At 43.5% G+C, this 26,332-nt stretch overlaps 1 protein-coding gene across 3 annotated transcripts in view; it reads left to right on the forward strand.

Annotated features, from left to right (window-relative positions):
• Nucleotides 1-26,332, forward strand: part of WDR70 (WD repeat domain 70) — a 221,056-nt gene that overhangs the window by 6,284 nt on the left and 188,440 nt on the right. For 2 of the 3 annotated variants that reach the window (XR_014779175.1, XM_084781528.1), the window contains exons 3-5: nt 317-400; nt 10,819-10,954; nt 13,396-13,600. Coding sequence is in view for 2 of the 3 variants with exons in the window: in XM_084781528.1 (XP_084637654.1) it covers nt 317-400; nt 10,819-10,954; nt 13,396-13,600 (425 nt within the window). In the remaining variant the exon portion in view is untranslated. Of the gene's footprint in view, nt 1-316; nt 401-1,158; nt 5,614-10,818; nt 10,955-13,395; nt 13,601-26,332 lie in introns of those variants that run through there. The other variant, XM_084781529.1, reaches the window with a different exon arrangement.

Raw genomic sequence — 26,332 nt, forward strand, 5'->3', positions numbered from 1 at the left:
TGATGCCCTCTTCTGAGCTGCAGATGTACATGCAGGCAGAGCACTGTATACATAATAAATAAATCTTTAAAAAACCTTTGAACATAGTTATGAGGATCAGACTCAGATCTATAGTTTCATCTCTCATATTTCGTGTTTGGTTCTTTGAGAACTTTATACTTTAGTTAGGATAATCTACTAAAAACAAATACCAGTTGAATATATAATTTAACTGCTTCTGAAACAAATTGCTACAAATCAGCATTTTAAAACAACAGGAAGGATTATGGGCCAGCTCATTGCAAGGCAGTCACAGTGGTGTTTGCTCTGCTCCTAGGGAAGAAAGCTCGCACCTTTGACTTGGAGGCCATGTTTGAGCAAACTCGAAGGACAGCCGTGGAAAGGAGCCGGAAAACACTCGGTAAGCAGCACTGATATTTTCCCTTCTATTGGCTTCAGTACTGTATAAACACTATATAATTATGTTGGCAGTGATAAAGCAGGGGGGAAGAAACCTCCAAAATTTTTGTTTTTATTTACAAACACCCATCTTTAAATCAGAATTGTCAGGAGACCGTATGGTTCGTTTTGAAACGGAATTTAAAGCATTTATTTTCCTTTTTTTTTTTTTTTTTGAGACAGGGTTTCTCTGTGTAGCCTTGCCTGTCCTGGACTTGCTTTGTAGACCAGGCTGGCCTCGAATTCACAGTGATCTGCCTACCTCTGCCTCCCGAGTGCTGGGATTAAAGATGTGTGTCACCCCGCTCAGCTGTTATTTTCCTTTTTAAACAAGACAAAACTTATATTTTACTAGGATAAAGAAGGTCTACATACCTGAATCTTGTACAAGTGTGTTTATGGGGGTTGGAGAGATGGCTCAGTGGTTAAGAAGACCTGGCTTTGATTGCCAGCACTCATGTGGCTGCAGCGACTCCAATGACTCCATTTCCAGGGTATCTAATAAGCTCTTTGAGTTTCTGTGGGGAGTAGGCACATGTGATGCACAGATGTAGATGAGGCAAAATGTCCATGCACATGAAATTTAAACAATAACAATGTGTTTTGTGAACAAACAGGGCTTCACTATTATCATTTCTAGGAAGCAGAATAACAGTTTCTTATTATCTCTCCTGCCGCCTCTATCTGACTTTCATTTCATTTTTTCTTTCCTGCTTACAGCGGAATCAGTATTTGGAAGGCTGGGCCAGAGGTGGCTGTCACCATTGCTTGTTGACCCAGACAGTATAGAGCTTTGTGACATGCACTGAATGTGGCTGCTGCTGTTGAGTCCCCGCTTTAATGAGCTGTAGGAGGCACTTAATGAAGCCCTGTTTCCAGACTGGCTTGACACCAGCGGGTGGGGTGTGGGTCGGGTGTGGGTCCCGCCTCAGGGTCTTCACAGGACACTGGCGCTGTGCTTTCTTTGGATCCAACTCAGATCCCTCTTACATTAGAGGAAGGTCTGGAGCCTGGAACAGCTGGACTTAAATCAGTCTGTGATAGTACTTGTCATGCTAATTTGTTTTGGTTTTTTTTTGTTTATTTTCTTGTTTTTGTTTGTAGTTTTGAGACTGGATCACACTCTGTAATCCTGACTTGGAGCTTCCTAGTAGACCAGGCTGGTCTTGACTTCTGGCAGTGTATCTCCCTCAGGCTTTGAATGCTAAGATTAAAGGAATGAGCCACCAATGCCTTGAGCAAACCCAAATTCAAGTTTAATGACAGAGAGGAGATAGGGGATCGTACTGTGTTACCCTGGCCTTGAACTCATGGACCAAGTTATCCTTCTGTCTCGGCTACCTGAGCAGCAGGTGTTACAGGGGTGTACCACTGTGCAAAAAGTTGGTTTGGGCTTGAAAGTGATGAACTGTGGGGCTGGAGGGTGTCTCAACAATTTAAGAGCTCTAGCTGCTCTTCAGAGCTCCTGGGTGGAATCACAGCTCTGAACTCCAGCTTCTGGGGGATATGTCGCCCTCTTCGGGCCTCTGTGGACACTGCATATATAGTGCCCACGCATAAATGCAGGTGAAACACTCACACCTATAAAAACAATAAATAAAATGCTAAAAAATTAAAATAGTGAATTATTTAGCAGTAATATTTAATATTTTGTTGGTGAACTTGAAACTAATGTCTTTGGAAGAAAGCTTTTTTTTTTGTCTGATGAAAGGCAACTATATACATATATAGTTTTTAGAGGCAGGCTCTCACTGTGTAGTCTTGGCTGTCCAGGGGTTTCGTCATGTACACTCTGCTGGTCTCAAACTTAAGAGAGAGCCTCAGCCTTTGTTTCCTGAATGCTGGAATGTAAGGTGTGTGCCACCTGCCCACTTTTCTTTTTTAAAGATTCATTTATTTGTCAGGCATGGTGGCGCACGCCTTTAATCCTAACCCTTGGGAGGCAGAGACAGGCTGATCGATGTGAGTTTGAGCCAGGACAGCCAGGGCTACACAGAAAAACCCTGTCTTGAAAAACCAACAAAACAAAACAAAAGATAATTTATTTAAAATCTACATGCCAGAAGAGTGCACCAGATCTCATTATAAATGGTTGTGAGCCACCATGTGGTTGCTGGGAATTGAACTCAGGACCTTTGGAAGAGCAGCCGGTGCTCTTAACCTCTGAGCCATCTCTCCAGCCCCCCCCCCCTTTTTTTCTTTATGACAAGGTCTCACTATGGAGCCTGAGACTTGGTGTATAGGCTAGATTGGCTTTTAACTCAGATACCCTCCTCCCTCTACTTTCCAAGTAGATTAAAGGCATGTGACATCATTCTTGGCTGCTACTACTATTTTTTTTAACTTCATTATGAAGTTTTTAAACTTCGTTTTTAAACTTTTTAAAAAACATTTTAAAACTTCATTATTACTATTTATATAAATTACTATAATCATTCATGTCTAGTGTTATTTCTGCTTGCTTTTCCTCTCTGATTATTCTGAAGCAAATCTTAGCCATTTGTGTCATCAACAAATATCTTATTATCTTACCTGTCTTCCGTTGCCTGCCCCCCCCCCCCCCGCCTCCCCGCCCAATGCAGTTGATGGAACCCAGTTCCTTGCATATGGTTAGGTGAGTCTACCAGTGAAGTACACTCTTGTTCGTTCTTTCCTCCTCCTCCTCTTCCTCCTCCTTCTTCTTCTAAAGACAGTCTGAAGTTGTATTAGGTGGGCCTTGAACCCTCAGTCATCTTACTTTAGCATCCCAAATTTGACATCATGGGGATGTACTACCATGTTCAGTAGTATATATGTGTCTGTGTGTAAAGCTAGACATGGCGGATGCATCTGTAATCCCCGCACTATTATCGGAAGATGGGAGATGAAGACCGGAGAAGCCCCGGAAGGTGTGGGCCAGCTAGTCTGAGGTACTCAGTGGCAAACGTCAAGGTAGAGGATGAGGACTGACACCTGAAGTTGACCTCTGACCTTCATATGCATGAGGCAGGGCAGAAAAACCCCCACAGTATCTTCTAAAAAGATGAACTACACTTTTTTCCTACTCAATACTTGTAATACCAGTATTTGTGAGAGCTTCTCAGCATAAGGCAAATAGGTAGTCTGTTGGCACCAACTGAGTGTCCAGTAGTTTAGGTCAGTTTTGATGTTGTCTGCCTAGAGATACCAAAGGGTTTTTTCAACTTGAGATGCCAGTTACAGGTCCTAGAGTGTGACCTTGTCTCTGATTCTGATCCCCTGGGAAGCACTTAGGCCGACTGCTTTATGGCCGTCTAGAGGATGCAGGGGAGCAGCCGCGTGAAGTGAGTCAGTGGGCTGGGTTGGGGCCTTCTCTGAGCGCACTCCTCATGTTCAGCAGGCCTAGATTCATCAAGTCTACTTTTCAGAAGGTCTTAGAGGCTGAATCTGTCCCACGGCACCTTCTTTTCCACAGTGATGGGACCAGCTAGGGACCCTCCCCAGTTTCAGTGATGTAAATGTTGGTGTGACCAAAACGGGTCCTGGTGAGCAACAAAGACAGCGCCTGTCACTCAGGAAACTGGAACTGTTTTAGGAGCACTAGGACCTAATACATGTTACATTGTACTCCAGTACATCCTAAAAAGGCCAGTTTTAATGATGGAAAAAATGCTATCTCGACTGTTTTTGGAAATATTTTAGACAGGTTTTTGTTAGTTATTTATACTATCGGAGGCATCTGGTATTTAGGCATTTCATACAAAATGCTTTGAACAGCAGTTTTATTTACATAAGTTATATAGTTCCTGGCAACATAGGTTCTCAGTATACATTTGAGATTAAATTGGATTTAGAACTATAATAATAACATTTATTCATTTAAAAAGATTTATTTATTTATTTTTTATACAGTGGTCTACATGTACACCTGCAGGCCAGAAGAGGGCATCAGATTACATTATAGATGGTTGTGAGCCACCATGTGGTTGCTGGGAATTGTACTCAGGACCTCTGGAGGAGCAGTCAGTGCTCTTAACCTCTGAGCCATCTCTCCATCCCCTACTTATTTATTTTTGAGGAACAGTTTCATGTAGCCCAGGCTGGCCCTAGAAACTATATACAGTCTTGACCCTGTTGTCTCTACCTTTCATGTGCTGGGATAACAGGGGTATACCACTAATGCCCGGTTTCATGTGGTATCCAGTATGCTTTGTGAAAGCTGCATCTATATCACCAGCTGAAATACTGCTTTAAAAATAAATACAGTCCCTATTCGGAGATGGTATTAAATGGCCCGGCATATTAGAACTTGGCATAGAGAACCTAGGTTTAGAAAGCAGCTCCACATTGTATTATATGAGGAAAACTGGATAGGATTTCAAAATGTTTGATCTCCATCAGGTGGATTATACCTTCGACCTCAGCAAATTTTTGGTTAGGCTAAAATGTTGGACATAGTACCTTGTAAAGTACTGTGTATGTATCCTTTTTATTTTCTGTAGCTTTTTCCCCCTAAAGCATATATGCACCCCCCACTTAGGGGGTTTTGAAAAATTATTAGGTTTATACATAAAAAAAAGTTTGTGATGGGGCCAGGCGTGGTGGCACATGCCTTTAATCTCAGCACTCTCTTTTGGAGGTAGAGGCAGGTGGATTGCCGTGAGTTTGAGGCTATCCTGGTGAGTCCAGGAGAGCCAAGGCTACTCACAGAAACCCTGTGTGGAAAAAAAAAAAAAAAAAAAAAAAAAAGAAAGAAAGAAAGAAAGAAAGGTTGTGACTAGGCATGGTGGCACAAGCCTTTAGTCCCAGCATGTGGAGGCATGAGGCAGGTGGGTTTGAGGCCAAACTGATTTACAGATTGAACCCAGGACACCCAGGGCTCTGTTACACAGAGAAACCCTGTCTTGAAAAACAACAAAAAAAGTTTGTGGATGAATTGAGTGTGTGGAACTTGGCCTGGTACCACATTCTTTGTTCAGTTTCAACTGTGGCTTCTACTGATCTGAACATGCAACTCTCTATTTAGTTGAAGAAAAAAACTAAAGTTTTCTTTAGCTTTATTGTGCTGTTTGGGATGATTTGTGTATACATAGAAGCAATCACATTCTATGGGAAATTATTCATTGTAAGAGTTTTAAGTGACTGTTTTTGTGTTCTCCTAGCCTTGGCTATTAAATTAAATACATATTATAAAATTAAAGTTGATATGCAATTTCACTGAGTTATAAAAATTATTTGTGTACATGTGCATGTATATATGTGTGTGATATGAGTATGTGTGGTGTGTGTGCATGCGCATGTATGTGTGTGTATTGTGTGTATATATACATGTGGTATATGTGTGTGTGACTAATAATAGCTTAAGTGTATCACCCACATCTATTTTTGCTTTCTTAGTATTTTGTTATTAAGTATATCAAAGTTAAGTATAAACCCTCATGACATGGTAGGCCAGTGACTTGGTATAAATAAACAAGTGAGATAAGTATGTGTGTATAAGTGTGTGTGTATGTGTCTGTGTGTGAGGAGGGGTGTCAGGATGATTTGCAGTAGTCCTTCCTTCCATCATGTGGGACTCTGGCTTAAACTTGGGTCAACAGGCTCTGCAGCAGGTGCTTTTGTAAGCTGTTGCTTGCTGGCCCTGACTTCTTTGAAAATGGACAAATTGTAATACACATCGTGGTTCTTATTGTTGATACTGAAGTCTTTCCTTTGTTACTGAAATTATAGTTAGGGGAATAAGTCAAGCTAGGTGTATGGCTGAGGATGGCCTTGGCTTCCCAAACCCTGTGATTACAGATAAGTGTCACCATGCCTGAATTTCAATGGGCAATTTAATGTCTGAAAAGAGAAAACACTAAAAAAAGATTTAGAAATTAAGACCTCTTTTTTTGTTTGTTTGTTTCTTTGTTTTTTGAGACAGTGTTTCTCTGTGTAGCTTTGGCTGTCCTAGACTTTAGACCAAGCTGGCCTCTAACTCTCAGCAATCCTCCTGCCTCTGCCTCCCAAGTGCTGGGATTAAAGGCATGTGCCGTCATGCCTGGCTAGACCTCTTAAAAAAAAAAACAACAGAAAAAAACAAAACAAAACAAAACTTCAAATACTTTTTTCTCTAGTTAAATCCTATATTTTCCACTGACCTAGATTATGTCTTTTTTTTTTTTTTGATTTATTTATTTATTTATTGGTTTTTTTGAGACAGGGTTTCTCTATGTTATCTTGGGCATCCTGGGCTTGCTTTGTAGACCAGGCTGGCCTTGAACCCACAGGAATCTGCCTGCTTCTTCCTCCTGAGTGCTGGGACTAAAGGCGTGCACCACCACACCCGGCTGGAATTATTTCATACCTATGTTTCAGAAAGCATGATAAATTTAATATTGCCTATGTATTGAGGCTAAAACACTTTATTTTTGTTTGCTTGCATAATTAGAGTGCCTTGCTTGGTCCATAGTAGCTACACTATCAATATTTAATGTGACTAATATAGATTAAGTGTATTACCCACATCTAATTTTGCTTTCTTAGTATTTTATTATTAAGTATATCAAAGTTAAGTACCTCGTGATGTGGTAGGCCAGTGGCTTGGTATAAATAAACAAGTGAAATATTTTCACATTTAATTCCTATGGGTAAAGCTTGTTAGAAAATACTCAAATTTATATTTTTAGTAATTTTGTTTTCTTGACTTTTGTTTTGTTTCTATTTTGAGACAAAGTCTCTGTAGCCCAGGCTATCCTGGAACTCAATGTGTACGTAGCTGACGCTGGCCTCAGATTCATAATAATCCTACTCTGGCCTGAGCACTGGGATAAATAACGTGCATAAAATATGGTATGCTTTTAGACAAGTGGTTATCCATAATTGATATGGAGACCCTTGGAAGAAAAGGATGTGTGGGGAGGTTTGCTTTTGTAAAGGCAAGGCATATTTAGAGTTTTCACTGTGCTTATTTCTGTACTGGGTAAAAATGCCAGGGCGCCTGCAGTCTGTAGAATTCTGCTTAGCTTTGTTTTTCCATCGGCCCACAATGAAAACACTTAATTCCTTCCCCTACAGTTTCTTCCTTGAACCCCATCTTTTCTTTTGATCTAATGATATCTAATGATGCAGTAGATTAGCACAAAACATCCCTCAATTGAAGTGTAGAAGTTTTGGTAATTGAAAAGGAAAAGTTAACTCTTTTAGTTTTTGAAAATGAGGTTTCACTATACAATGCTGGCTGGCCTGGTACTCACTTTGTAGACCAGGCTAGCCTTGGACTCAGAGATCCTGCCTCCTAGGTACTGGGATTAAAGGCATGCACCACTAGGCCCAGCAAAAGTTGAAAAAAAGAACCAGATCTTTCACTAAGATCATTCTACTAAGTAACTGGAATACTTAGTCACTGTCTGGAAATTCTGGTGGTGGGTGGGTCTGCTGTACCAGGCAGTAGTGGAGGTCATACGTGATAGGCTGTCCGGAGCCAGCCCAGGGTCATTCAAGGCTAAAAGAATCTACTGGCTGAGGCAAAATTCTGATGCCCCATTCCAAAGCTAAACTTCCTCATTTCAGCCTCTGCATAACTTCCTTATTTCAGCCTCTGCATAACTTCCTTATTTCAGCCTCTGCATAACTTCCTCATTTCAGCCTCTGCATAACCTCCTCCTTTCGACCTCTGCAGATGTTGTTTAGCCGGGTTGGCTCGGGACTTTCCAAGAGATAGTTAGCTAAAGTAAGATAGGAATTGTTTCAAGATGAACCACAGGATGTTCCCCTGCTGAGATCACCTGGAGGCATTCTCAGACCCCTCCCCCTACTGCTTGGCTCCTGCTTTCACCCCATATAAGCTTTTGCTTTTGATTCAATAAATAGACCTTGATAGGAGTTCTACTTGGTCTCGTCTCCTTCCTTCTCGTCCCATCTTTTCAGGTATGGCTCCCCTCGCGACCCCGTAATTACTGGTCCTGCTGGACGGGACAATAGGCCTTTGAAGAGAGTGTGCTAACTATCATATAAGGTTAGGGCATGCTTATTAGTTAATCTTACAGCCTCCAGATGGTCTAGTCACACCAAGGAAGGATCCAGCTGTGGGCCCAGGTCTCATTTTGTTACTGAGGCAACTAATGTTTCAATTGAGTGGGCAAGTTAGTTTGTTTATGCCTTGGAGTTGTTTTTTGTTTTTGTTTTTGCTATAAAATAGGATAATAGGCTTGAGAGATTGCTACAAAGATTAATTGTAGGAAAAATTTAAAAGCACCTTGCACTTGGTAAGCTCCACATTTGTGTTAAATTAATGGGAACATGCTTTTGGTTCTGGCAGAGATGTTGTAGAAGACTCAAGAGTGACTCATGTAGTGGGATGCTGTGGTGCACGCCTGTAATCCCAGCACAGGGGCTGTGAGTTTGAGGCCAGCCTGGTCTATAGAGCAAGTCCAGGGAAGCCAGGGCTACACAGAGAAACCCTGTCTGCGGGTGGGGGTGGGGAGAAAGAGAATGACTCATGTAAGACAAGTTTAGTATCTCATAAGACAAGAGTTCTAGCATGGGGCTTTTGTGTTTGAGTCATGGCATGAGGGCCATGAAGTTTTCCTCCTTTTTCTGCTTTGCCGGCTTTAAGGTGTTGGTTTGTCCTGAGATCACTGGCTTCATGATCCCAGACTGTCAGAAGTTTTCATTGTCACGTCCCGATGAGCACAGGGACAGTAGGGGTACTGTTTGAATACCTCTGTTTAGGAGTAAAAATGTATACCTAGTATAGGTAGTAGTGTGCAGCACATCACTTCCAAAAATGGTTATTAAAGAATAATATATTAAGCTGGGCGTGTTGGCGCACTCCTTTAATCCCAGCACTCGGGAGGCAGAGGCGGGCGGATCGCTGTGAGTTCGAGGCCAGCCTGGTCTACAAAGTGAGTCCAGGATAGCCAAGGCTACAAAGAGACCCTGTCTTGAAAAACCAACCCCCCCCCCAAAAAAAAAGAACAATATATTTAGCCAGGTGGTGGTGGTGCATGCCTTTAATCCCAGCATCCAGGAGGCAGAGGCAGAGGCAGAGGCAGGTGGATCACTGTGAGTTCAAGGCCAGCATGGTCTACAAAGTAAGTCCAGGACAGCCAAGACTATACAGAGAAACCCTGTCTCGAAAAACCAAAAAAAAAACAAAAACAAAACAAAAACAAAAAAAAAACCAACCAACCAACCAACCAACCAAAACAAAAAAAAACCCCAAAACCTAAAACAAACAAAACAACAAAATAAAACAAAACAAAGAATCAAGCTCACCTTCCTTGAGCAGGGAGGGACCAGCATGGCCAGAAGTGCAATGCTGCCTCCTGCTGCAGAAGAAAGAGTGAGGGAAAATGACAGCGCTGTGGCAGCTAGTCGTTTCTGCCTTTCTATGCTGTCCTGTTTAGTGACAGACTGTGCCTGAGAGCCTGAAAGATGGTCTGAGTTTAGAGAGCCAGCAGGTGGAAGGATTGACAGGAGCAGGTGAGGAGAGCAACCAAGCTTCCTACTCATTCAGCTGAGCACTACGCTTCTGCTCCCTATTTGGCCAGCCGCTTTCAGCATCAGCATGTTGACTCTTGGTCGCATTAGTTCAGCGGAGAGCACAGCAGAGTCAGCACCTGCCCAGCCGTTCATCTGTTGGTGGACATTTAGAAGTTTGGAATAATGCTACAATTTGGGGTGAAAAACAACCTCTGAAACCGAGTTTTCAAAGCCAAGCAGGGTGGTGAATGACTATAATACTACCGCTAAAGAGGTGGAGGCCAAAAGCACTGCTGGCATTCTGAGGCCAGCCAGGACTACATTGTCAGATCCTGTCTCAACAAAACCCAAACTAGCTGGGTGGTCGTGGCCAACGGCTTTGATCCCAGCACTTGGGAGACAGAGGCAGGCTGATCTGTATGAGTTCGAGACCAGCCTGCTTTACAGAGCTAGTTCCAAGCCAGGGGCACACAGAGAAACCCTATCTTGGAAAAATAAAACAAAAAAACAAACAACAATAAAACACTCCTGGACCCTCTTCAGTTTCTCCTGGTATATGCCTATAGTAGGATTGCTATGCCACATCACAACCGTGTTTAACTGTTCTCACGATAGGTGTGCTGTAGGCTGTTGAGTTATTGCTCTTATTAATAATGTAGTCGTCACTTAGAGGTATTTTTATTGTGTTTCATTGTGTGTCTGTGTGTGTGTGTATGTGAGTGTAGGTCTCATATAGGCTGGACAGAGCAGCTGCCCCGGAGCTGGTGTTACAGGCTGTCGTGTGTGTTGCCTGGTGCGACGGCCCGGGACCAAACATGGCCCTTTGCAGGAGGTCTCGCTATGTGGCCCTGGCGAGGGTTCTCCCTCCAGGCACATTTTCTTCTGTGACTTAACTTTTAGCCTAATATTGATAAAGTCTAAAATCTAACTGTTGGCAATTATTCCTTTAATCTTCAGAAGCAAGAGAAAAAGAGGAAGAAATGAACAGAGAGAAAGAGTTAAGAAAACAACTTGAAGACAGCGAAGCCACAGCGACGCCATCAAGCTCGAGTACAGTCAGAGATCTCCCGAAGCCGCCGCCGCCGTCGTCCAGGTGCCTGAGTTCCCCAAGGCCTCTAAACTCCCGTTTCCCAGCCGTCCAGAACCTAGTTTAGGTCAAATAATCGCACTATTTCTCCACTTTAGACAGTTGTGTGCTCCTAGGCCGTGAAAATGCCGAGTCAGCTTTGAAATTTGAGAACTTGTACAAAACAGCAACAACAAAATCTAACTTTGCATCATAAACTAAACAAATAAACTGAAAAATAGGGGCTGGAGAGATGGCTCGGAGGGTAAGGGCACTCACTGGCTGCTCTTCCAGAGGTCAGGGGTTCAAATCCTAGTTGCTACATGGCAGCTCACAGCTGTCTGTAACCCCAAGATCTGACACTCACATAGACGTACTTGCAGGCAAAACACTAACGCACATAAAATGAAGGTTAAAAAACATTTATGAAAAAATAAAAGAAATAATAAAAACAAAGCCTTTTGAATAATTGCCATTATTTATAGAGTTTTGGGGAAAGTGATATAAATACACTTGTTCCATGGGTTTTGTTTAAATAGAAGCCTAGTTATTCACTATTTTAAAATTTATTTTTGGCTCATCTTGATTACATTTATAGTCAGGTATGAGTCCAAGGTTTTGTACTAGGGATGTTCTAGTATTTATGGTTTGGTGATTGTTTTCATTTTCTTTACTTTGAGGAGCCTGTTTCCTGGTTTTAAGATGAGTGGTTTCTAGTGTGTGAAGTAGGTGGACTGGCAGTAAGTGCCACTGTGACAGATCCGCACTAGTTTTCAGTGCATAGTTTTGGGGAGGCTTCCTAGATATCAACTAAGGGTGTGCGCACGCTAGGTGAGTGCTCGTCGTTGGAGCTATATGCCTAGCTCTTGGTGTTTTGAGACAGGCTGGCCAGGAACTTGTGATCTTTCTGCCTTTTCTTCCTGAGCACTGCTTTTATAGGCATGTGCTGTCATGCTATGCACATAACAGTAAGTTGCTACTTATGATGTGAATTCATTTCTGGTCATTCTTCTGCTGGTGTTTGGTTTTTCATGACAGAATTTGAAACAAATATGTGCTGTTTTTTGAGTAGGGTCTGTCCACATAGCCCCAGCTTTCCTGGAATTCATTGTACAGATCTGACTGGCATTGAAGTCGTAGAGATCTGCTCTTCCTGCCTCCTGAGTGCTGGGATTAAAGGTGTGCATCACCCCACCCAACTATTATATCTTCTTAAATGACTGCTAGGTTATTGTTGTTATTATTGTTTTGCCTTTGTGGTGTGTTGAGCGTCAGCATCATACACCATTGTAAGTAATGGTTTTTTAAAAATCTGGAATGTGGGGCCTGGAGAGATGGCTCAGAGGTTAAGAGCACTGACTGGCGGTTCTTCCAAAGGTCCTGAGTTCAATTCCTACCAACCACATGATGACTTAGAACGATCTATAACGAGATCTGGTGCCCTCTTCTGGTGTGTTTGCACACATGCAGGCAGAATACTGTATAAGTAATAAATAAATAAAAATTTAAAAACCCAAAAAATATTTTTAAAAATCTGAAATGTTATTGAAATTCAGTTTAGAAAAAGATAATTATCTGATACTTCCATGTTTATTGGCTTTAAGGATATGGTATATGGGTCTGGTGTGGTGGTACACAGCTTTAATCCTAGAACTTGGAATGTAGAGGCAGGTGGATCTTTGTGAGTTCCATGCCAACTAGGAGTAATTAAGTAAGACCCTGTTTCATAATCAAAAACAAAGAAAAATGTTATGTGAACCTGCCATGGTGGTACATAAAAATATATCTTGTATGAAGTAGAGACAGCACGATCAGAAGCTATATGAAATCTTCTCAATCCAAAAACCAAAACTCAAGCACAGTTAGGCATTGGTTATGTCAGTAGTTTTCACGATTCTCTCTCTCTCTTTATCTCTCTCTCTTTCGTGTGTCTGTGTGTGTGTGTGTGTGTGTGTGTGTGTGTGTGTGTGTGTGTGCTGTGTGCATGTGTGGTTTTTATACTATACGCTGTTCTTCTCCTGTCTCTTTATGGGTGGTAATGTCTTTATGAAGCTCTAAGGGAGAGATGCTGTCTGTGACCCTTTTGTCTTTGACTTAGTGCTTGAGTAAGATAACTAGATGAAGTTTTGTTTTTGTTTTTTAATTGTTTTAAGTTTTTTTTTCAACAGTCTTACTGGCCTGGAGTTCACCATGTAGACTAGGCTGGCCTCAATATCAGATCTGCCTCTCTCTGCTTTCTGAGTGCTGAGATTAGAGGGGTGGACCAGCATGCCAGGCAGGATAAAGTAAAGTTTAAACAATACATTTATTCATGTACTGTTTGAACTGCACATGTAAAGGTATTTGAGAAACTTTATTGTAGGAGAGGTAGGATTTCCTGAGGACTTAGTGCTGTGTCCAGATGTACTGTGGGGAAGCGAAGGGTCTGCAGCAGCAGAAGTGAGGAGTGCCTGTTTCTGTGTTTCCAGGGACACGAGCAGCAGTGACAGTGAGGACAGCTCTGATTCGTCTGATGAGGAGTTAATTGGCCCTCCTTTACCCCCTAAAATGGTAGGAGGACCAGTTAATACTGTGGATGAAGATATCCTTGGCCCTTTACCTGCGCCTCTGTGTGAAGAAGAAGATGATGAGGATGACTTAGAGGATGAAGAAGAAGAAGAAGAAGAAGAAGAAGAAGAAGAAGAAGAAGAAGAAGAAGAAGAAGAAGTAAGTATTCAGAGGATACCTATGAACTCGGAGCAGTTACATCCCTTTCTTTTTTTTTTGAGACAGGGTTTCTCTCTGTAGCCTTGGCTGTCTTGGACTCACTTTGTAGACTAGGCTGGCCTCGAACTCACATTGATCCACCTGCCTCTGCCTCCTGAGTGCTGGGATTAAAGGCGTGCACCACCTCGCCCGGCTTGGAGCATTTACATCTTTAAAGCAGTATGGAGAGCAGTTTTCTGCCAAACTGACAATTGTGAGTTGTGTATGAGTATTTTATTTTATTTTTTATTTTTTATTTATTATTTATACAATATTCTACCTGCATGTGTGCCTGCATGCCAGAAGGGGGCACCAGATCACATTCTAGATGGTTATGAGCCACCATGTGGTTCTGGGAATTGAACTCAGGACCTTTGGAAGGCTGCCAGTGCTCTTAACCACTGAGCCATTTCTCCAGCCCGCAGTCATGGGTTGAATAGTCACCACATGGTGATTATAAACATCAGACTTGGACCAGTAGACGGCTTAGCCAGTAAAGGTGCTGAGTTCCATCCCTAGGACCACATGGTGGAAAGGGGAGAACTGATTCTGAAGGTTGCCCTCTGGCCTCTCTATGCATAGACATGCAACACACAAAGAGATGTAATACTTTTTTTTTTTAAACAGATTTATCTTTAGCTAGTTTTAAATTTTATTTCATTTAGTGGTGATAGAGATTGAATCCAGGGTCTTTGTATGGTAACCAGGCTCTCTACCACTGAGCTAGGTCCCCAGCCCTTAGTTCATCTTATTACTGTTTTCAAGTTCTCTCCTGAAAATATATCATCTTACCTGGGTCATTGACAGCACCATTCTACTGATATGTCATTCAAGATTAGTGATTCTAATAAAAGGCAGAAAGGGCAAAGTGTAACAGATTTTGGTAAATAGACATTACAGCATAAGATGATAGGCCTGAATACAAATGTATCAGTAATCACAGTAGATGCAAACAGATTAACCTTGACATGTATGACACCAAGATTCTCAAAAATGCCGAAGTGAGGAACACTCTGTGTGTTCTATTGTGTTCTTGGCGGTATATCTAAAATATAATCACAACGAAAGGTTAAAAGTAAAGAAATACAGAAGAATATAGCAGAAACCCACTCAGCAAGTTAGATGATTAGTGTCACAAAATTGATATGAAATAATCTTTAGCCATTATAACTAGTGGTGAGAGTGACATCACTTAATGGGAAAAGGAGCACTTTGCTCTTTAGGAAGAATTGGCAGTCCCTAGTCCTTGTGCATGGGAAATCTTTGCAGGTATGAGAGATTCAGATATTGTGAGGACATTAGTAAAAGTATAGGTTTGAGTAATCCAACTAACAGACTGGATCTGCTGAACTATGTGGAGCCCTTGTCTAGCACAGGCAGGCAGGCAGAGCCCACGGCAAACTGCTAGGCCACAGAGTGCTATGGAAACACGAGCTAATGTGGAACAAGAAGAGGAGCTGAGTTATGGAGCACTATGACGCGTGAGAAGAGCAGTGTGACGCGTGAGAAGAGCACTGTGACGCGTGAGAAGAGCAGTGTGACGCGTGAGAAGAGCAGTGTGACGCGTGAGAAGAGCAGTGTGACGCGTGAGAAGAGCACTGTGACGCGTGAGAAGAGCACTGTGACGCGTGAGAAGAGCACTGTGACGCGTGAGAAGAGCACTGTGACGCGTGAGAAGAGCAGTGTGACGCGTGAGAAGAGCACTGTGACGCGTGAGAAGAGCAGTGTGTCGCGTGAGAAGAGCAGTGTGACGCGTGAGAAGAGCACTGTGACGCGTGAGAAGAGCAGTGTGACGCGTGAGAAGAGCACTGTGACGCGTGAGAAGAGCAGTGTGTCGCGTGAGAAGAGCACTGTGACGGGTGAGAAGAGCAGTGTGACGCCTGAGAACAGTGTGACACGTGAGAGGAGCACAGTGACGCGTGAGAGGAGCAGTGTGACGCGTGAGAGGAGCAGTGTGACGCGTGAGAAGAGCACTGTGACGGGTGAGAAGAGCACTGTGACGCGTGAGAAGAGCAGTGTGTCGCGTGAGAAGAGCAGTGTGACGCGTGAGAAGAGCACTGTGACGGGTGAGAAGAGCACTGTGACGGGTGAGAAGAGCACTGTGACGCGTGAGAAGAGCAGTGTGACGCGTGAGAAGAGCAGTGTGTCGCGTGAGAAGAGCAGTGTGTCGCGTGAGAAGAGCACTGTGACGGGTGAGAAGAGCACTGTGACGGGTGAGAAGAGCACTGTGACGCGTGAGAAGAGCAGTGTGACGCGTGAGAAGAGCACTGTGTCGCGTGAGAAGAGCAGTGTGTCGCGTGAGAAGAGCAGTGTGACGCGTGAGAAGAGCAGTGTGTCGCGTGAGAAGAGCAGTGTGACGCGTGAGAAGAGCACTGTGACGGGTGAGAAGAGCACTGTGACGGGTGAGAAGAGCAGTGTGACGCCTGAGAACAGTGTGACACGTGAGAGGAGCACAGTGACGCGTGAGAGGAGCAGTGTGACGCGTGAGAGGAGCAGTGTGACGCGTGAGAAGAGCACTGTGACGGGTGAGAAGAGCACTGTGACGGGTGAGAAGAGCAGTGTGACGCCTGAGAACAGTGTGACACGTGAGAGGAGCACAGTGACGCGTGAGAGGAGCACAGTGACGCGTGAGAGGAGCAGTGTGACGCGTGAGAAGAGCAGTGTGACGCGAGAGAAGAGCACTGTGACGCGAGAGAAGAGCAGTGTGACGCGTGAGAAGAGCACTGTGACGCGTGAGAAGAGCAGTGTGACGCGTGAGAAGAGCACTGTGACGGGTGAGAAGAGCACTGTGACGCGTGAGAAGAGCAGTGTGACACGTGAGAAGAGCACTGTGACGCGTGAGAAGAGCACTGTGACGCGTGAGAAGAGCAGTGTGACGCGTGAGAAGAGCACTGTGACGGGTGAGAAGAGCACTGTGACGCGTGAGAAGAGCAGTGTGACGCGTGAGAAGAGCAGTGTGACGCGTGAGAAGAGCACTGTGACGGGTGAGAAGAGCAGTGTGACGCGTGAGAAGAGCACTGTGACGGGTGAGAAGAGCACTGTGACGCGTGAGAAGAGCACTGTGACGCGTGAGAAGAGCACTGTGACGGGTGAGAAGAGCAGTGTGACGCGTGAGAAGAGCACTGTGACGGGTGAGAAGAGCACTGTGACGCGTGAGAAGAGCACTGTGACGCGTGAGAAGAGCACTGTGACGGGTGAGAAGAGCAGTGTGACGCGTGAGAAGAGCACTGTGACGGGTGAGAAGAGCACTGTGACGCGTGAGAAGAGCACTGTGACGCGTGAGAAGAGCACTGTGACGGGTGAGAAGAGCAGTGTGTCGCGTGAGAAGAGCACTGTGACGGGTGAGAAGAGCACTGTGACGCGTGAGAAGAGCACTGTGACGCGTGAGAAGAGCAGTGTGACGCGTGAGAAGAGCACTGTGACGGGTGAGAAGAGCACTGTGACGCGTGAGAAGAGCAGTGTGACGCGTGAGAAGAGCAGTGTGATGCGTGAGAAGAGCACTGTGATGCGTGAGAAGAGCAGTGTGACGCGTGAGAAGAGCACTGTGACGCGTGAGAAGAGCAGTGTGACGTGTGAGAAGAGCACTGTGACGCGTGAGAAGAGCACTGTGACGCCTGAGAACAGTGTGACACGTGAGAGGAGCACAGTGACGCGTGAGAGGAGCAGTGTGACGCGTGAGAGGAGCAGTGTGACGCGTGAGAGGAGCAGTGTGACGCGTGAGAGGAGCACAGTGACGCGTGAGAGGAGCAGTGTGACGCGTGAGCGGAGCACAGTGACGCGTGAGAGGAGCAGTGTGACGCGTGAGAGGAGCACAGTGACCCGTGAGAGGAGCACAGTGACCCGTGAGAGGAGCACAGTGACGCGTGAGAAGAGCACTGTGACGCGTGAGAAGAGCAGTGTGACGCGTGAGAGGAGCAGTGTGACGCGTGAGAGGAGCAGTGTGACGCGTGAGAAGAGCACAGTGACGCGTGAGAGGAGCAGTGTGACGCGTGAGAGGAGCACAGTGACCCGTGAGAGGAGCACAGTGACCCGTGAGAGGAGCACAGTGACGCGTGAGAAGAGCACAGTGATGCGTGAGAAGAGCAGTGTGGCGTGAGAAGAGCAGTGTGGCGTGAGAAGAGCACAGTGACGCGTGAGAAGAGCGCTGTGACGAATGAGAAGAGCATTGTGACGCGTGAGAAGAGCACTGTGATGAGTGAGAGGGGCTTTTGTAATGAAGTGAATGTTTGTGTCTGGGCAGAATTCTTATGCTGAAGCCCCAACCTCCAGGGCGCCTATATTTGGAAGTGGGATTTTGAGGAAGAAGTTCAGGTTACAATGGATCAAAAGAGCCCATAAAAATTATGTTCTTCGCTGGGTGTGGTGGTGATAATGCAAAAATCCTGCCTCAAAACTTAAAATTGTGTTCTATGAAGAGACCCTAAAGCTGTGTGGGATGGTGCAGGCCTGAAATCCTGGTCCTCAGGGAGCTGAGGCAGAAGAATCACAAGTTCAGGGCCATCCTGGGTGGGTTACATAGACATTAGTTAATGTATGCTGACCTTTCTTTTTTTTAGGAGGTTGTTTTTGTTTTTGTTTTTGACATAGGGCTTCTCTCTGTATCTTTGGCTGTCCTAGGCTCTCTTTGTAGCCCAGCCTGGCCTTGAACGCACAGAGATCCACCTGCCTCTGCCTCCCAGAGTGCTGGGATTACAGGCGTGAGCCACTGCATCCGGCATGCATACCTTTCTTTACCTTCCTCTGAAGACCAGAAAAAAGAGCTATTTGAGGATATAACAGATCAATCAGAAACCAAATTTGCCTCCCCTTGATTACAGCCTTCTAGCACCCAGATCTATGAGAAAATACATTTCTGTTGCTACCTAGTCAGATATTTTATTATGAGTGCCTAAGCTGATTATTAGGAGTCTGCAAGGCCAAGAAAAGGAGGAAAAAGGATATTACAGACACATACATGGAATAGTATGCACGTACAAATACGGTAATGAAACGTCATGTCATCAACACATAGGGCTACATTTTATGGTACTGAAAGATGAGGCTGATTAGAAACAATCCAGAAAGCATGAAGAAATGCGGTCAGGGGAGCAGAATTGGATTGAGGCCTGTGTCCCTTGTGTCCTTGTATGGTTCCATTGTTAGGGCATGGTCTGGGGTAAGTTAGTGTCCAGCAAGACTGATTGGATGAAACAAAGGCACAGGCACAATGCTACATGCTGTCTAGCACCGAAACTTCATAAGCTAGAGCAGGCCTTGGCCTTAGAACTGATGTGTGAAATCACCCAAATTGTAGCTATGCTGAAAAGTCAAAGTGTAGTGCATGTACGCATGTTCTTGTTTTGATCCCAAGTGTCGGATGGGGAACGGACTTGTGAGAGAACAGGTGGTGTTTATCCACTAGACAATGAACCACTTTGTGCTTGCTTTTTGCCAGCTGAAACACATCTTAGTACAGACTCTGAGAGGATGGATATACATACCCAAAACAGGAGGGCGGGGCTTTGCGGGTCTTGGTATTGTTTGGCTGTTCGTTGCTCCACTTTGAGATGGCAGAGAATGCTTAGGGGCTCCCGGTTCCCGGTTCCAGCAGCAACTTTGGTTGAATTGCTGCTCGCTGAAATCCTCTGACTATCCCAGGGGAATCACTCCCAGGAACTGAATCCAAACAGGTATATTTCTCCTGTTCCCATTAACCTCTTTGCTCTCCTACCTAGGGTAGGTGGGTTGAAAGGGAGGTATAAGCATTAGAGAAGCGCGAATAAAGTAGGTTTCTATTAAAGGCATGCACCACTGTGCCTGGCTTTCTTGTTTGTTTGTTTGTTTGAGAGAGGGTTTCTCTGTGTAGCCCCTCCTGCCTCTGCCTCCCGAGGGTTAGGTCTTAGGGTGTGTGCTACCACCCAGCAAGAAATTGTATTATTAGGATGCTGTCTACATTTTATAATTGAGGATGTGTTGGGTGCTCCATTTGAGCATGTTGTAAGTGCTTCTTCCTTTTCTCTCTTGTGTTTACATTGACACTATCAATCTTTTATGTCTTCTTTTCCTCCTTTTATGTTTTCAGCCTTTTCCTTTCTTCCTTCCTCTTGGCCCTAAGCTCATGAGCACACTGTAATCTTTTTGTAGTCTCTTTTTTCTCCATGTTACTCTCTTCTCATCTTTCTATATTACCAAATATTTTGGTAGCAGTAACTGCTTCTAACTTCACTGTTTATCTTTAAGTCTGTGCTGCCAGCTTGCACCTACTCACTAAAACTCCTCACAGGGATCAGTGACACTCTAAGTATGCAAATCCAGCTTGCGGTGTTGGTATCACCCCAATTTCAGCACTCTGGAAACTTCAGCAGGAGGCTTGCTTTGGGTTTGAAGCCAGCCTGGCTGACATAGGGTATTCCAGACCAGCCAAGGCTACATTAACATGAACCAGTAACAAAACAAAACGTAATTAAAAGGGGAAAAAGTCTAAATCCAAAGATCTTTTCTCAGGTCTCATTCTACTACTTCTGCAGTATGGAGCACTTTTGGCCTCTGCCTTGAAGCTGTTTCTTTCTTTGTTTGAGTTCTTGGTTTGCTGCCTATCCCTAGACTGTTTATTCAGGAGACACACTTATCAAACACCTGCTGCAAGACAGGTGCTTTCTAGTTATTGGAACAGACAGGGCATGAAGCAGACAAGTCCAATATATTTAGTTTTTGCTACTAGTTCTTGTTTTTTTGCCTTCTGTGGTCATGGGCATTTTCTAAGGACCTTTCCTCCCCTCCTTTGTCACTTGGTCTTTGGGTGGTTTCTTGCCGCTTCCTCCCCTCATAACTCCTGTTCACTCCTGGAAGCTAGTGAGTGGTATTGTACAGTCTAGCTTAAGATCAAATTTCCAGCTACTCAAGAAACTTGTTTATATTTAATCTCTATGCTCCATATTCTAAATCCAACAATCTAAGATCCAATGTAGACTCCTCTTAGCTGGAGGCACTGCTACGGGCTTGCCTGTTTCAGTGCCTTCTCACTGCTGCAGGATTAAATGCTCCACAGCACAAGTCACATCACAGGAAAAATGCTCGCTCCTTAGGGCAGCAGCAGAGCAGGGCAGTAGCAGCACTTCAACTGGGGATTTCGGAATATAACTTAAGCTAGTTGTCACTCAGGAATTTTCAGAGCACTGTTGTATTTTATAGGAAAGCAGCCAAGTTCAAAGATACAGAACAGATGAAAAGACACACTGGGACGACATTTAATATGAATGCAGAAGAACTCTTAGGTGCTATTGAATAGTTTCATATTTTATCTGGTTCCACAGTGCTTTCATATAGTAGTAGAAGAAAGCACAAACTTGGAAGAATAAAGAGAAAAGTAAAACCAAGGAAGATAAAGATTAGCACAGAATGTGGGAAACCTAAGCTGTGTCCTGCTAGGTGAGGCAGCAGGGAACGGGTGACAACAAGTTTTTGCCATCGTTGATACCCTCTCCTCTTAATAAAAATGTTTGTCTATGGGATAGAAGCTCTTGCTGCTCTAGAGGACCTGGATCTCATTTCCAGCCCTTACATGGCATCTTAACACAATCTGTAACTGCAGTTTCAAGGGGTTTGATGACGTCTCTGGCCTCTTACAGTCCCAGCACTTGGGAGGAAGATTGAAAGTTTTAAGTCAAGTGAGTCCCAGGCCACATAGGGCTATATACTAAGACCCTGTCTCTAAAACACAGTATGCAGCATGTGCACACACACATGGATCGAAAAACCAAATAAACTACAAACAGATGCTGTATAGATATTCTCTTTACAATTAGGGTTGAATGGGCTAGAGATGGCTTAGGGGTTAAGAGCATGGCTGCTCCTCCAGAGGACCCGTCGGGTTCAACTTTCAGCATCCACATGCTGTTCACAACTGTCTGTAATTCCAGTTCCAGGGGGTCTCACACTTTCACACAGACACATGAAGACAAAACACCAATGCACAGAAAAGAAAAATAAATTATTTTAGGAAAATTAGGATTGAAATGTTAACTCATGTTAGTGTTTGCTATACTAGACATTTTTGATAATTAAAGCTGAAATGACCAATCCTACATTGAGGTGAGAATATCAATCAATATTAGTTTATCTTAAACCAAAGGGACTAATTAACCTAGTTAGGTTAAATCATTTTGATTGAATAGCATATAGCTTACAGACTTAAAAATGCAGAGATTCTGATATATATATATATATATATACATACACACACCATATATATGTGTATATATGGTGTGTGTGTGTGTGTCTGTGTGTGTGTGTGTAATATAACAAGAACAGTACCCAGCATTAGTAAATCTAGTGTTTGAACATGAAGGAAAGTATGAGACTTTTCAGTGCATAAAAAAAACTACTGGACAGTCAGTGAACATTTCCCTCTTTTTTATCCACAGAGATGCCCAACTTATTTACGTGCTTACTTATGTTCGGCCATTAAATAATAGATTTGATCTTTACAGCCAGGCTGCCTGTGGTATTTAACATTCCTATTTTACATTCCGTCCCTTGAAGCTTGTCTATGGCAAGTAGCCAGCCTATTTGTTAGTACATTGTTGCCTTGGCTGCCAAAAAATGCAAAGTAACAGTGGCTTAACAAAGAAATCCTTTTCTCTTTCTCCATGAATCAGACAGTAAATCAGTTTTTAGGTTCAGTATATCACAGATAATTCTTTTTTTCTTTTAAATTCTGCCATCATTATTTGAGCTGTAAGATGGATGTTCAAGCTATGGTCATAATTTTTGTAGGTCTGTCAGCAGGAAGACAGAAGAGATAAAAAAGCTACTTACTTAGTTTGAACCTGACCTCCTCCATTTGAGAAGTATAGTATTTATTTTTGGAAGCCAAGATTCCAGCTAAAATTTAATGTTTCTCATACAAAGCATGGATGATAGTGGGTAAACCTGGCATATGTCTGTACCTGGGGTTTTATTCTTGGTTATCATAGTTGCAAATATTATTCTTGGATATGAAAATTTTAGACATTGTTAAGTTTTTTGATAATTTATATTGTTTATGTCTATATGTAATATGCTTACTTGATGTGATTCATGCTTTTTGAATATAAGCTACTTTCTCCAAAGAAACAGAAGACAGTTTGTTAAAATGTGTGTACAAAAACAATGGCGTTCTTCAGTATTAAAAGTGGATGAAAAGGCAGCTGCATTGGGGCTGCAGCTCAGTTGTTAGGATGGCTGTCTAGTATGAAGTTGACCTGGAGTCTCTGTCTCTCTGTCTCTCTCTCTCTGTGTGCTAGTTAGGTCATGAGTTTGAGGCAAAATAGTGAGATTCTGTCTTAAACAAAAAATAGAAAAAAACAAAATTTATGGTCTCTACGGCAATCTTCATACTCTTAGATTTGGTTTCTATACCAGCATTCGTGAATTTAATATGAATTCCCTCCTGTCTGTCTGCTTTGCTGTTTGCTTATTTTCCTCAGAAGAGACGCACGGTCTTTGCAGTTCTTTGAATTAAGGACGCGTTCCGTACAACTAGCCTCAGCAAAGGCTTCAGTGAAACTTAACTACCCATGTGTCTAGTTCATCTGCACAGTCATTGAAATGCTTCTTCGGGGAGTGAGGGCAGATTTCTGTGTTTGTCGTGTTTGTTTTACAGAAGACTCTCCAGTAAGAGGTCTCAGTAGAGAGTGTGCACTTTAAATGCTTCCTGTAGTTAAAGTGCACTTTAGTGAAACAAGTTACAGCCGTGAGTAACAGCTTTCCTTCAGGTGAATTTGATTAACGTTTTAAGGGTGGTTTCATGGTAGCCCCACTTTTTCTACAACTGGTATGCAATTCAGACAATTCTTTTTTTTTTTTTCTCAAGACAGGGTTTCTTTGTGTAGTCTTGGCTGGCCTGGACTCACTTTGTAGACCAGGCTGGCTTTGAACTCACAGCGATCCGCCTGCCTCTGCCTCGGGAGTGCTGGGATTAAAGGCGTGCGCCACCACTGCCCTGCCAATGGATTTCTCTAAATCCATCAGAATAGGCTAGAATAGAATCACTGAATGGGAGTGGGCTTTTGCCTATTAAATCTCTCTGAAAAAGGAATCTGCTGGTTTTTAGCTGGCACCCCCCCCCCCCCCCCAATATACCCAGTGCTCCTTCTCCATCCTGTGTCATTGACATTTGCCTTGCCTTTTGGCTGGCCGGTTTTTTTGTCTACTTGACACATGCTAGAGTCATCGGAGAGGAGAGAACCTTAGGTGAGATCTGGGCGTATGCAAATATGGAAGGCATTTCCTTAATTAGGGATTGATATGGGAGGGCCCAGGCCAGTGTGGTGTGGTCAAGTGGAATTGAACGTTTTTTGTTATTATATTAAAAATGTTAATTTTATGACATTTGAGCATTTTTTTTTTCTTTTAAATCACGCATCCTAATGGAAGTAGAGATTGAAGAGACTCTAGCCAGCCTGAGCATGGCAAACATGGCTCTGATGAGCCTTGCCCTTCTCCCCATTTTTTTCTGCATTCCTAAAAACCTTTAGATTGGGCTGGAGAGATGGCTCAGTGGTTAAGAGCACTGGATGCTCTTCTAGAGGTCCTGAGTTCAATTCCCAGCAGCCACATGGTGGCTCACAACCATCTGTAGTGAAATCTGGTGCCCTCTTCGGGCATGCAGGCATACATACAGACAGAATACTGATACATAATAAAGAAGTAAATCTTAAAACAAAACAAAACAAAAATCCCCCATTAGACCACATTCCTAAAGACCACTTAGGTCCATTCTTTTATTTTGGCCACTTCCTCTTCCTGAGGCCGACTACCAAGGTCCAGCCATCAAAGTGACTTCCAGCAATCAAACCCTCCCTTTGGCTCACATAATTAACATGCCCAATTAAAATTAAACACCTCGGGCTGGAGAGATGGCTCAGCAGTTAAGAGCACTGTCTGCTCTTCTAGAGGTCCTGAGTTCAATTTCCAGCAACCATATGGTGGTTCACAACCATCTATAATGTGATCTGGTGCCCTCTTCTGGTGTAGGCAGAACATGGTATATGTAATAAATAAATATATCTTAAAAAAATAAAATTAAATACCTCATTCTAACACGGGTTTCCCCTTGTACCTTTAAAAACTGCTGTTTTTTTCTATGGGCCACATCTGTCTCCTCTCTATCCAGAGGCAGTCCTTTGTCCCCCACCCCCAACTCCTAGACAAATACCCCTCCCCCACCCCACCCCCCTTTCTCCTTTCCCCTTCTCCTCTTTCCTCTCTTTCTTGTCTCTTATTGTCTGTCCTGTATCCTTCTGGGGCAAGTAAGTGTCCTTTGTGCTGAGGACTTAGTCTGGGGTGGTATCCTCTGCCAGTGCAACTATTTAGAGATAGAGACATGTAGATAAACACTGCTGTGGGAACCAGGGTCTCGGCCTTCTCTAAGTACACAGTTGTGTTACAGTTAATGACTGGGAGCACCAAGGCAGAGTGAGGAGAAATTAGCCATGTTCCTGTGTCCTTCTAGTCCCAGCACTTTATAAAGTGAGTTTTAGATGGCGAGGAGCTGGAAAGAAAAGCGCTAGAGCACAGAATGGTTAGGGCACTAAACTGCAGTGCCAAACTGGTATTAGGTTATCATTTTCTTTTCTTTTTTCTTTTCTTTTTTTTCTTTTTCTTTTTCTTTTTTTTTTTTGTCAGGATCTTATGATATAGTCTACACTGTCCTGGGACTTTTAAAACTGCCCCCTCATCCACAGCTTTGAACCCCCGTGACTGGTTTTCTCTTACTCTGCAATGCTGGAGATTGACCTAGGTCCTCTTGCTGAACTGAGGACTTGACTGTTCCATGGTGTGGTAAGAGAGAGAGCAGCCAGGGGCATCTGGAGGCCAGCATGAGCTTTGATCTGCTAATAGGCACCACAGGTAACCGTATGTCCCTGTTGCCGGAGGGATGGGAAATGACTTCTTTTGGGGACCAGTTTCACAAGTTCCTAAGGAATGCTGGCTTTTATCTAGCTGCCAGAAATCTTCCCATTGTACAGGTTGAGCCTGTTTCAGGGTATTTGGACTGCCTTTTGGAGTTTGGGTAATCCGAGTTTCCTTTGGACCTGACAGTCTCATTGAACATGTTGGGCAAGCACTCTGCCAAATGAGGGACAGACATCTCCAGCCCTTTTAGATAAGAATGTTTTCCTTCAGTAGTTAGCTAGCATTCCTCTTTAGTGTTACTCTTTTCTTTTTTCTTTCTTTTTCTTTTTCTTTTTTTTTCTCTGTGTAGCCTTGGTTGGCCTAGATTCGCTTTGTAGACCAGGCTGGCCTTGAACTCACAGTGATCCACCTGCCTCTGCCTCCTGAGTGCTGGGATTAAAAGTGTGCCACCACGCCCGGTCACTGTTACTCTTTAAGCTGATAGATTGGAAATGTCATTATATTGATTTTTTTAATGACAAACTTGCTTTTTACTCATTTTTAAAATTCAGCTTTACTTATCTGGAGGCTAGTAAATTTGAGGACTTACTTTTATTTTTCTTGGAACTGAATAAATAAACAACAGTTCAAATGGGAAATGTCAGAGAAAAGAATTGAAAAATAATTTCTTAAAAACAATTTCTGTTTGCACATAATCCTATTTTGTATAAGGTGAAATAGGTTACAACAAGTAATTAAATGGAGACTTCGGAATTATTGAGGGTTTCATTGTCCTGTTTTCAT

Source organism: Acomys minous (assembly GCF_964271855.1).
Source record: "Acomys minous genome assembly, chromosome: 5".
NCBI lineage: Eukaryota > Metazoa > Chordata > Mammalia > Rodentia > Muridae > Acomys > Acomys minous.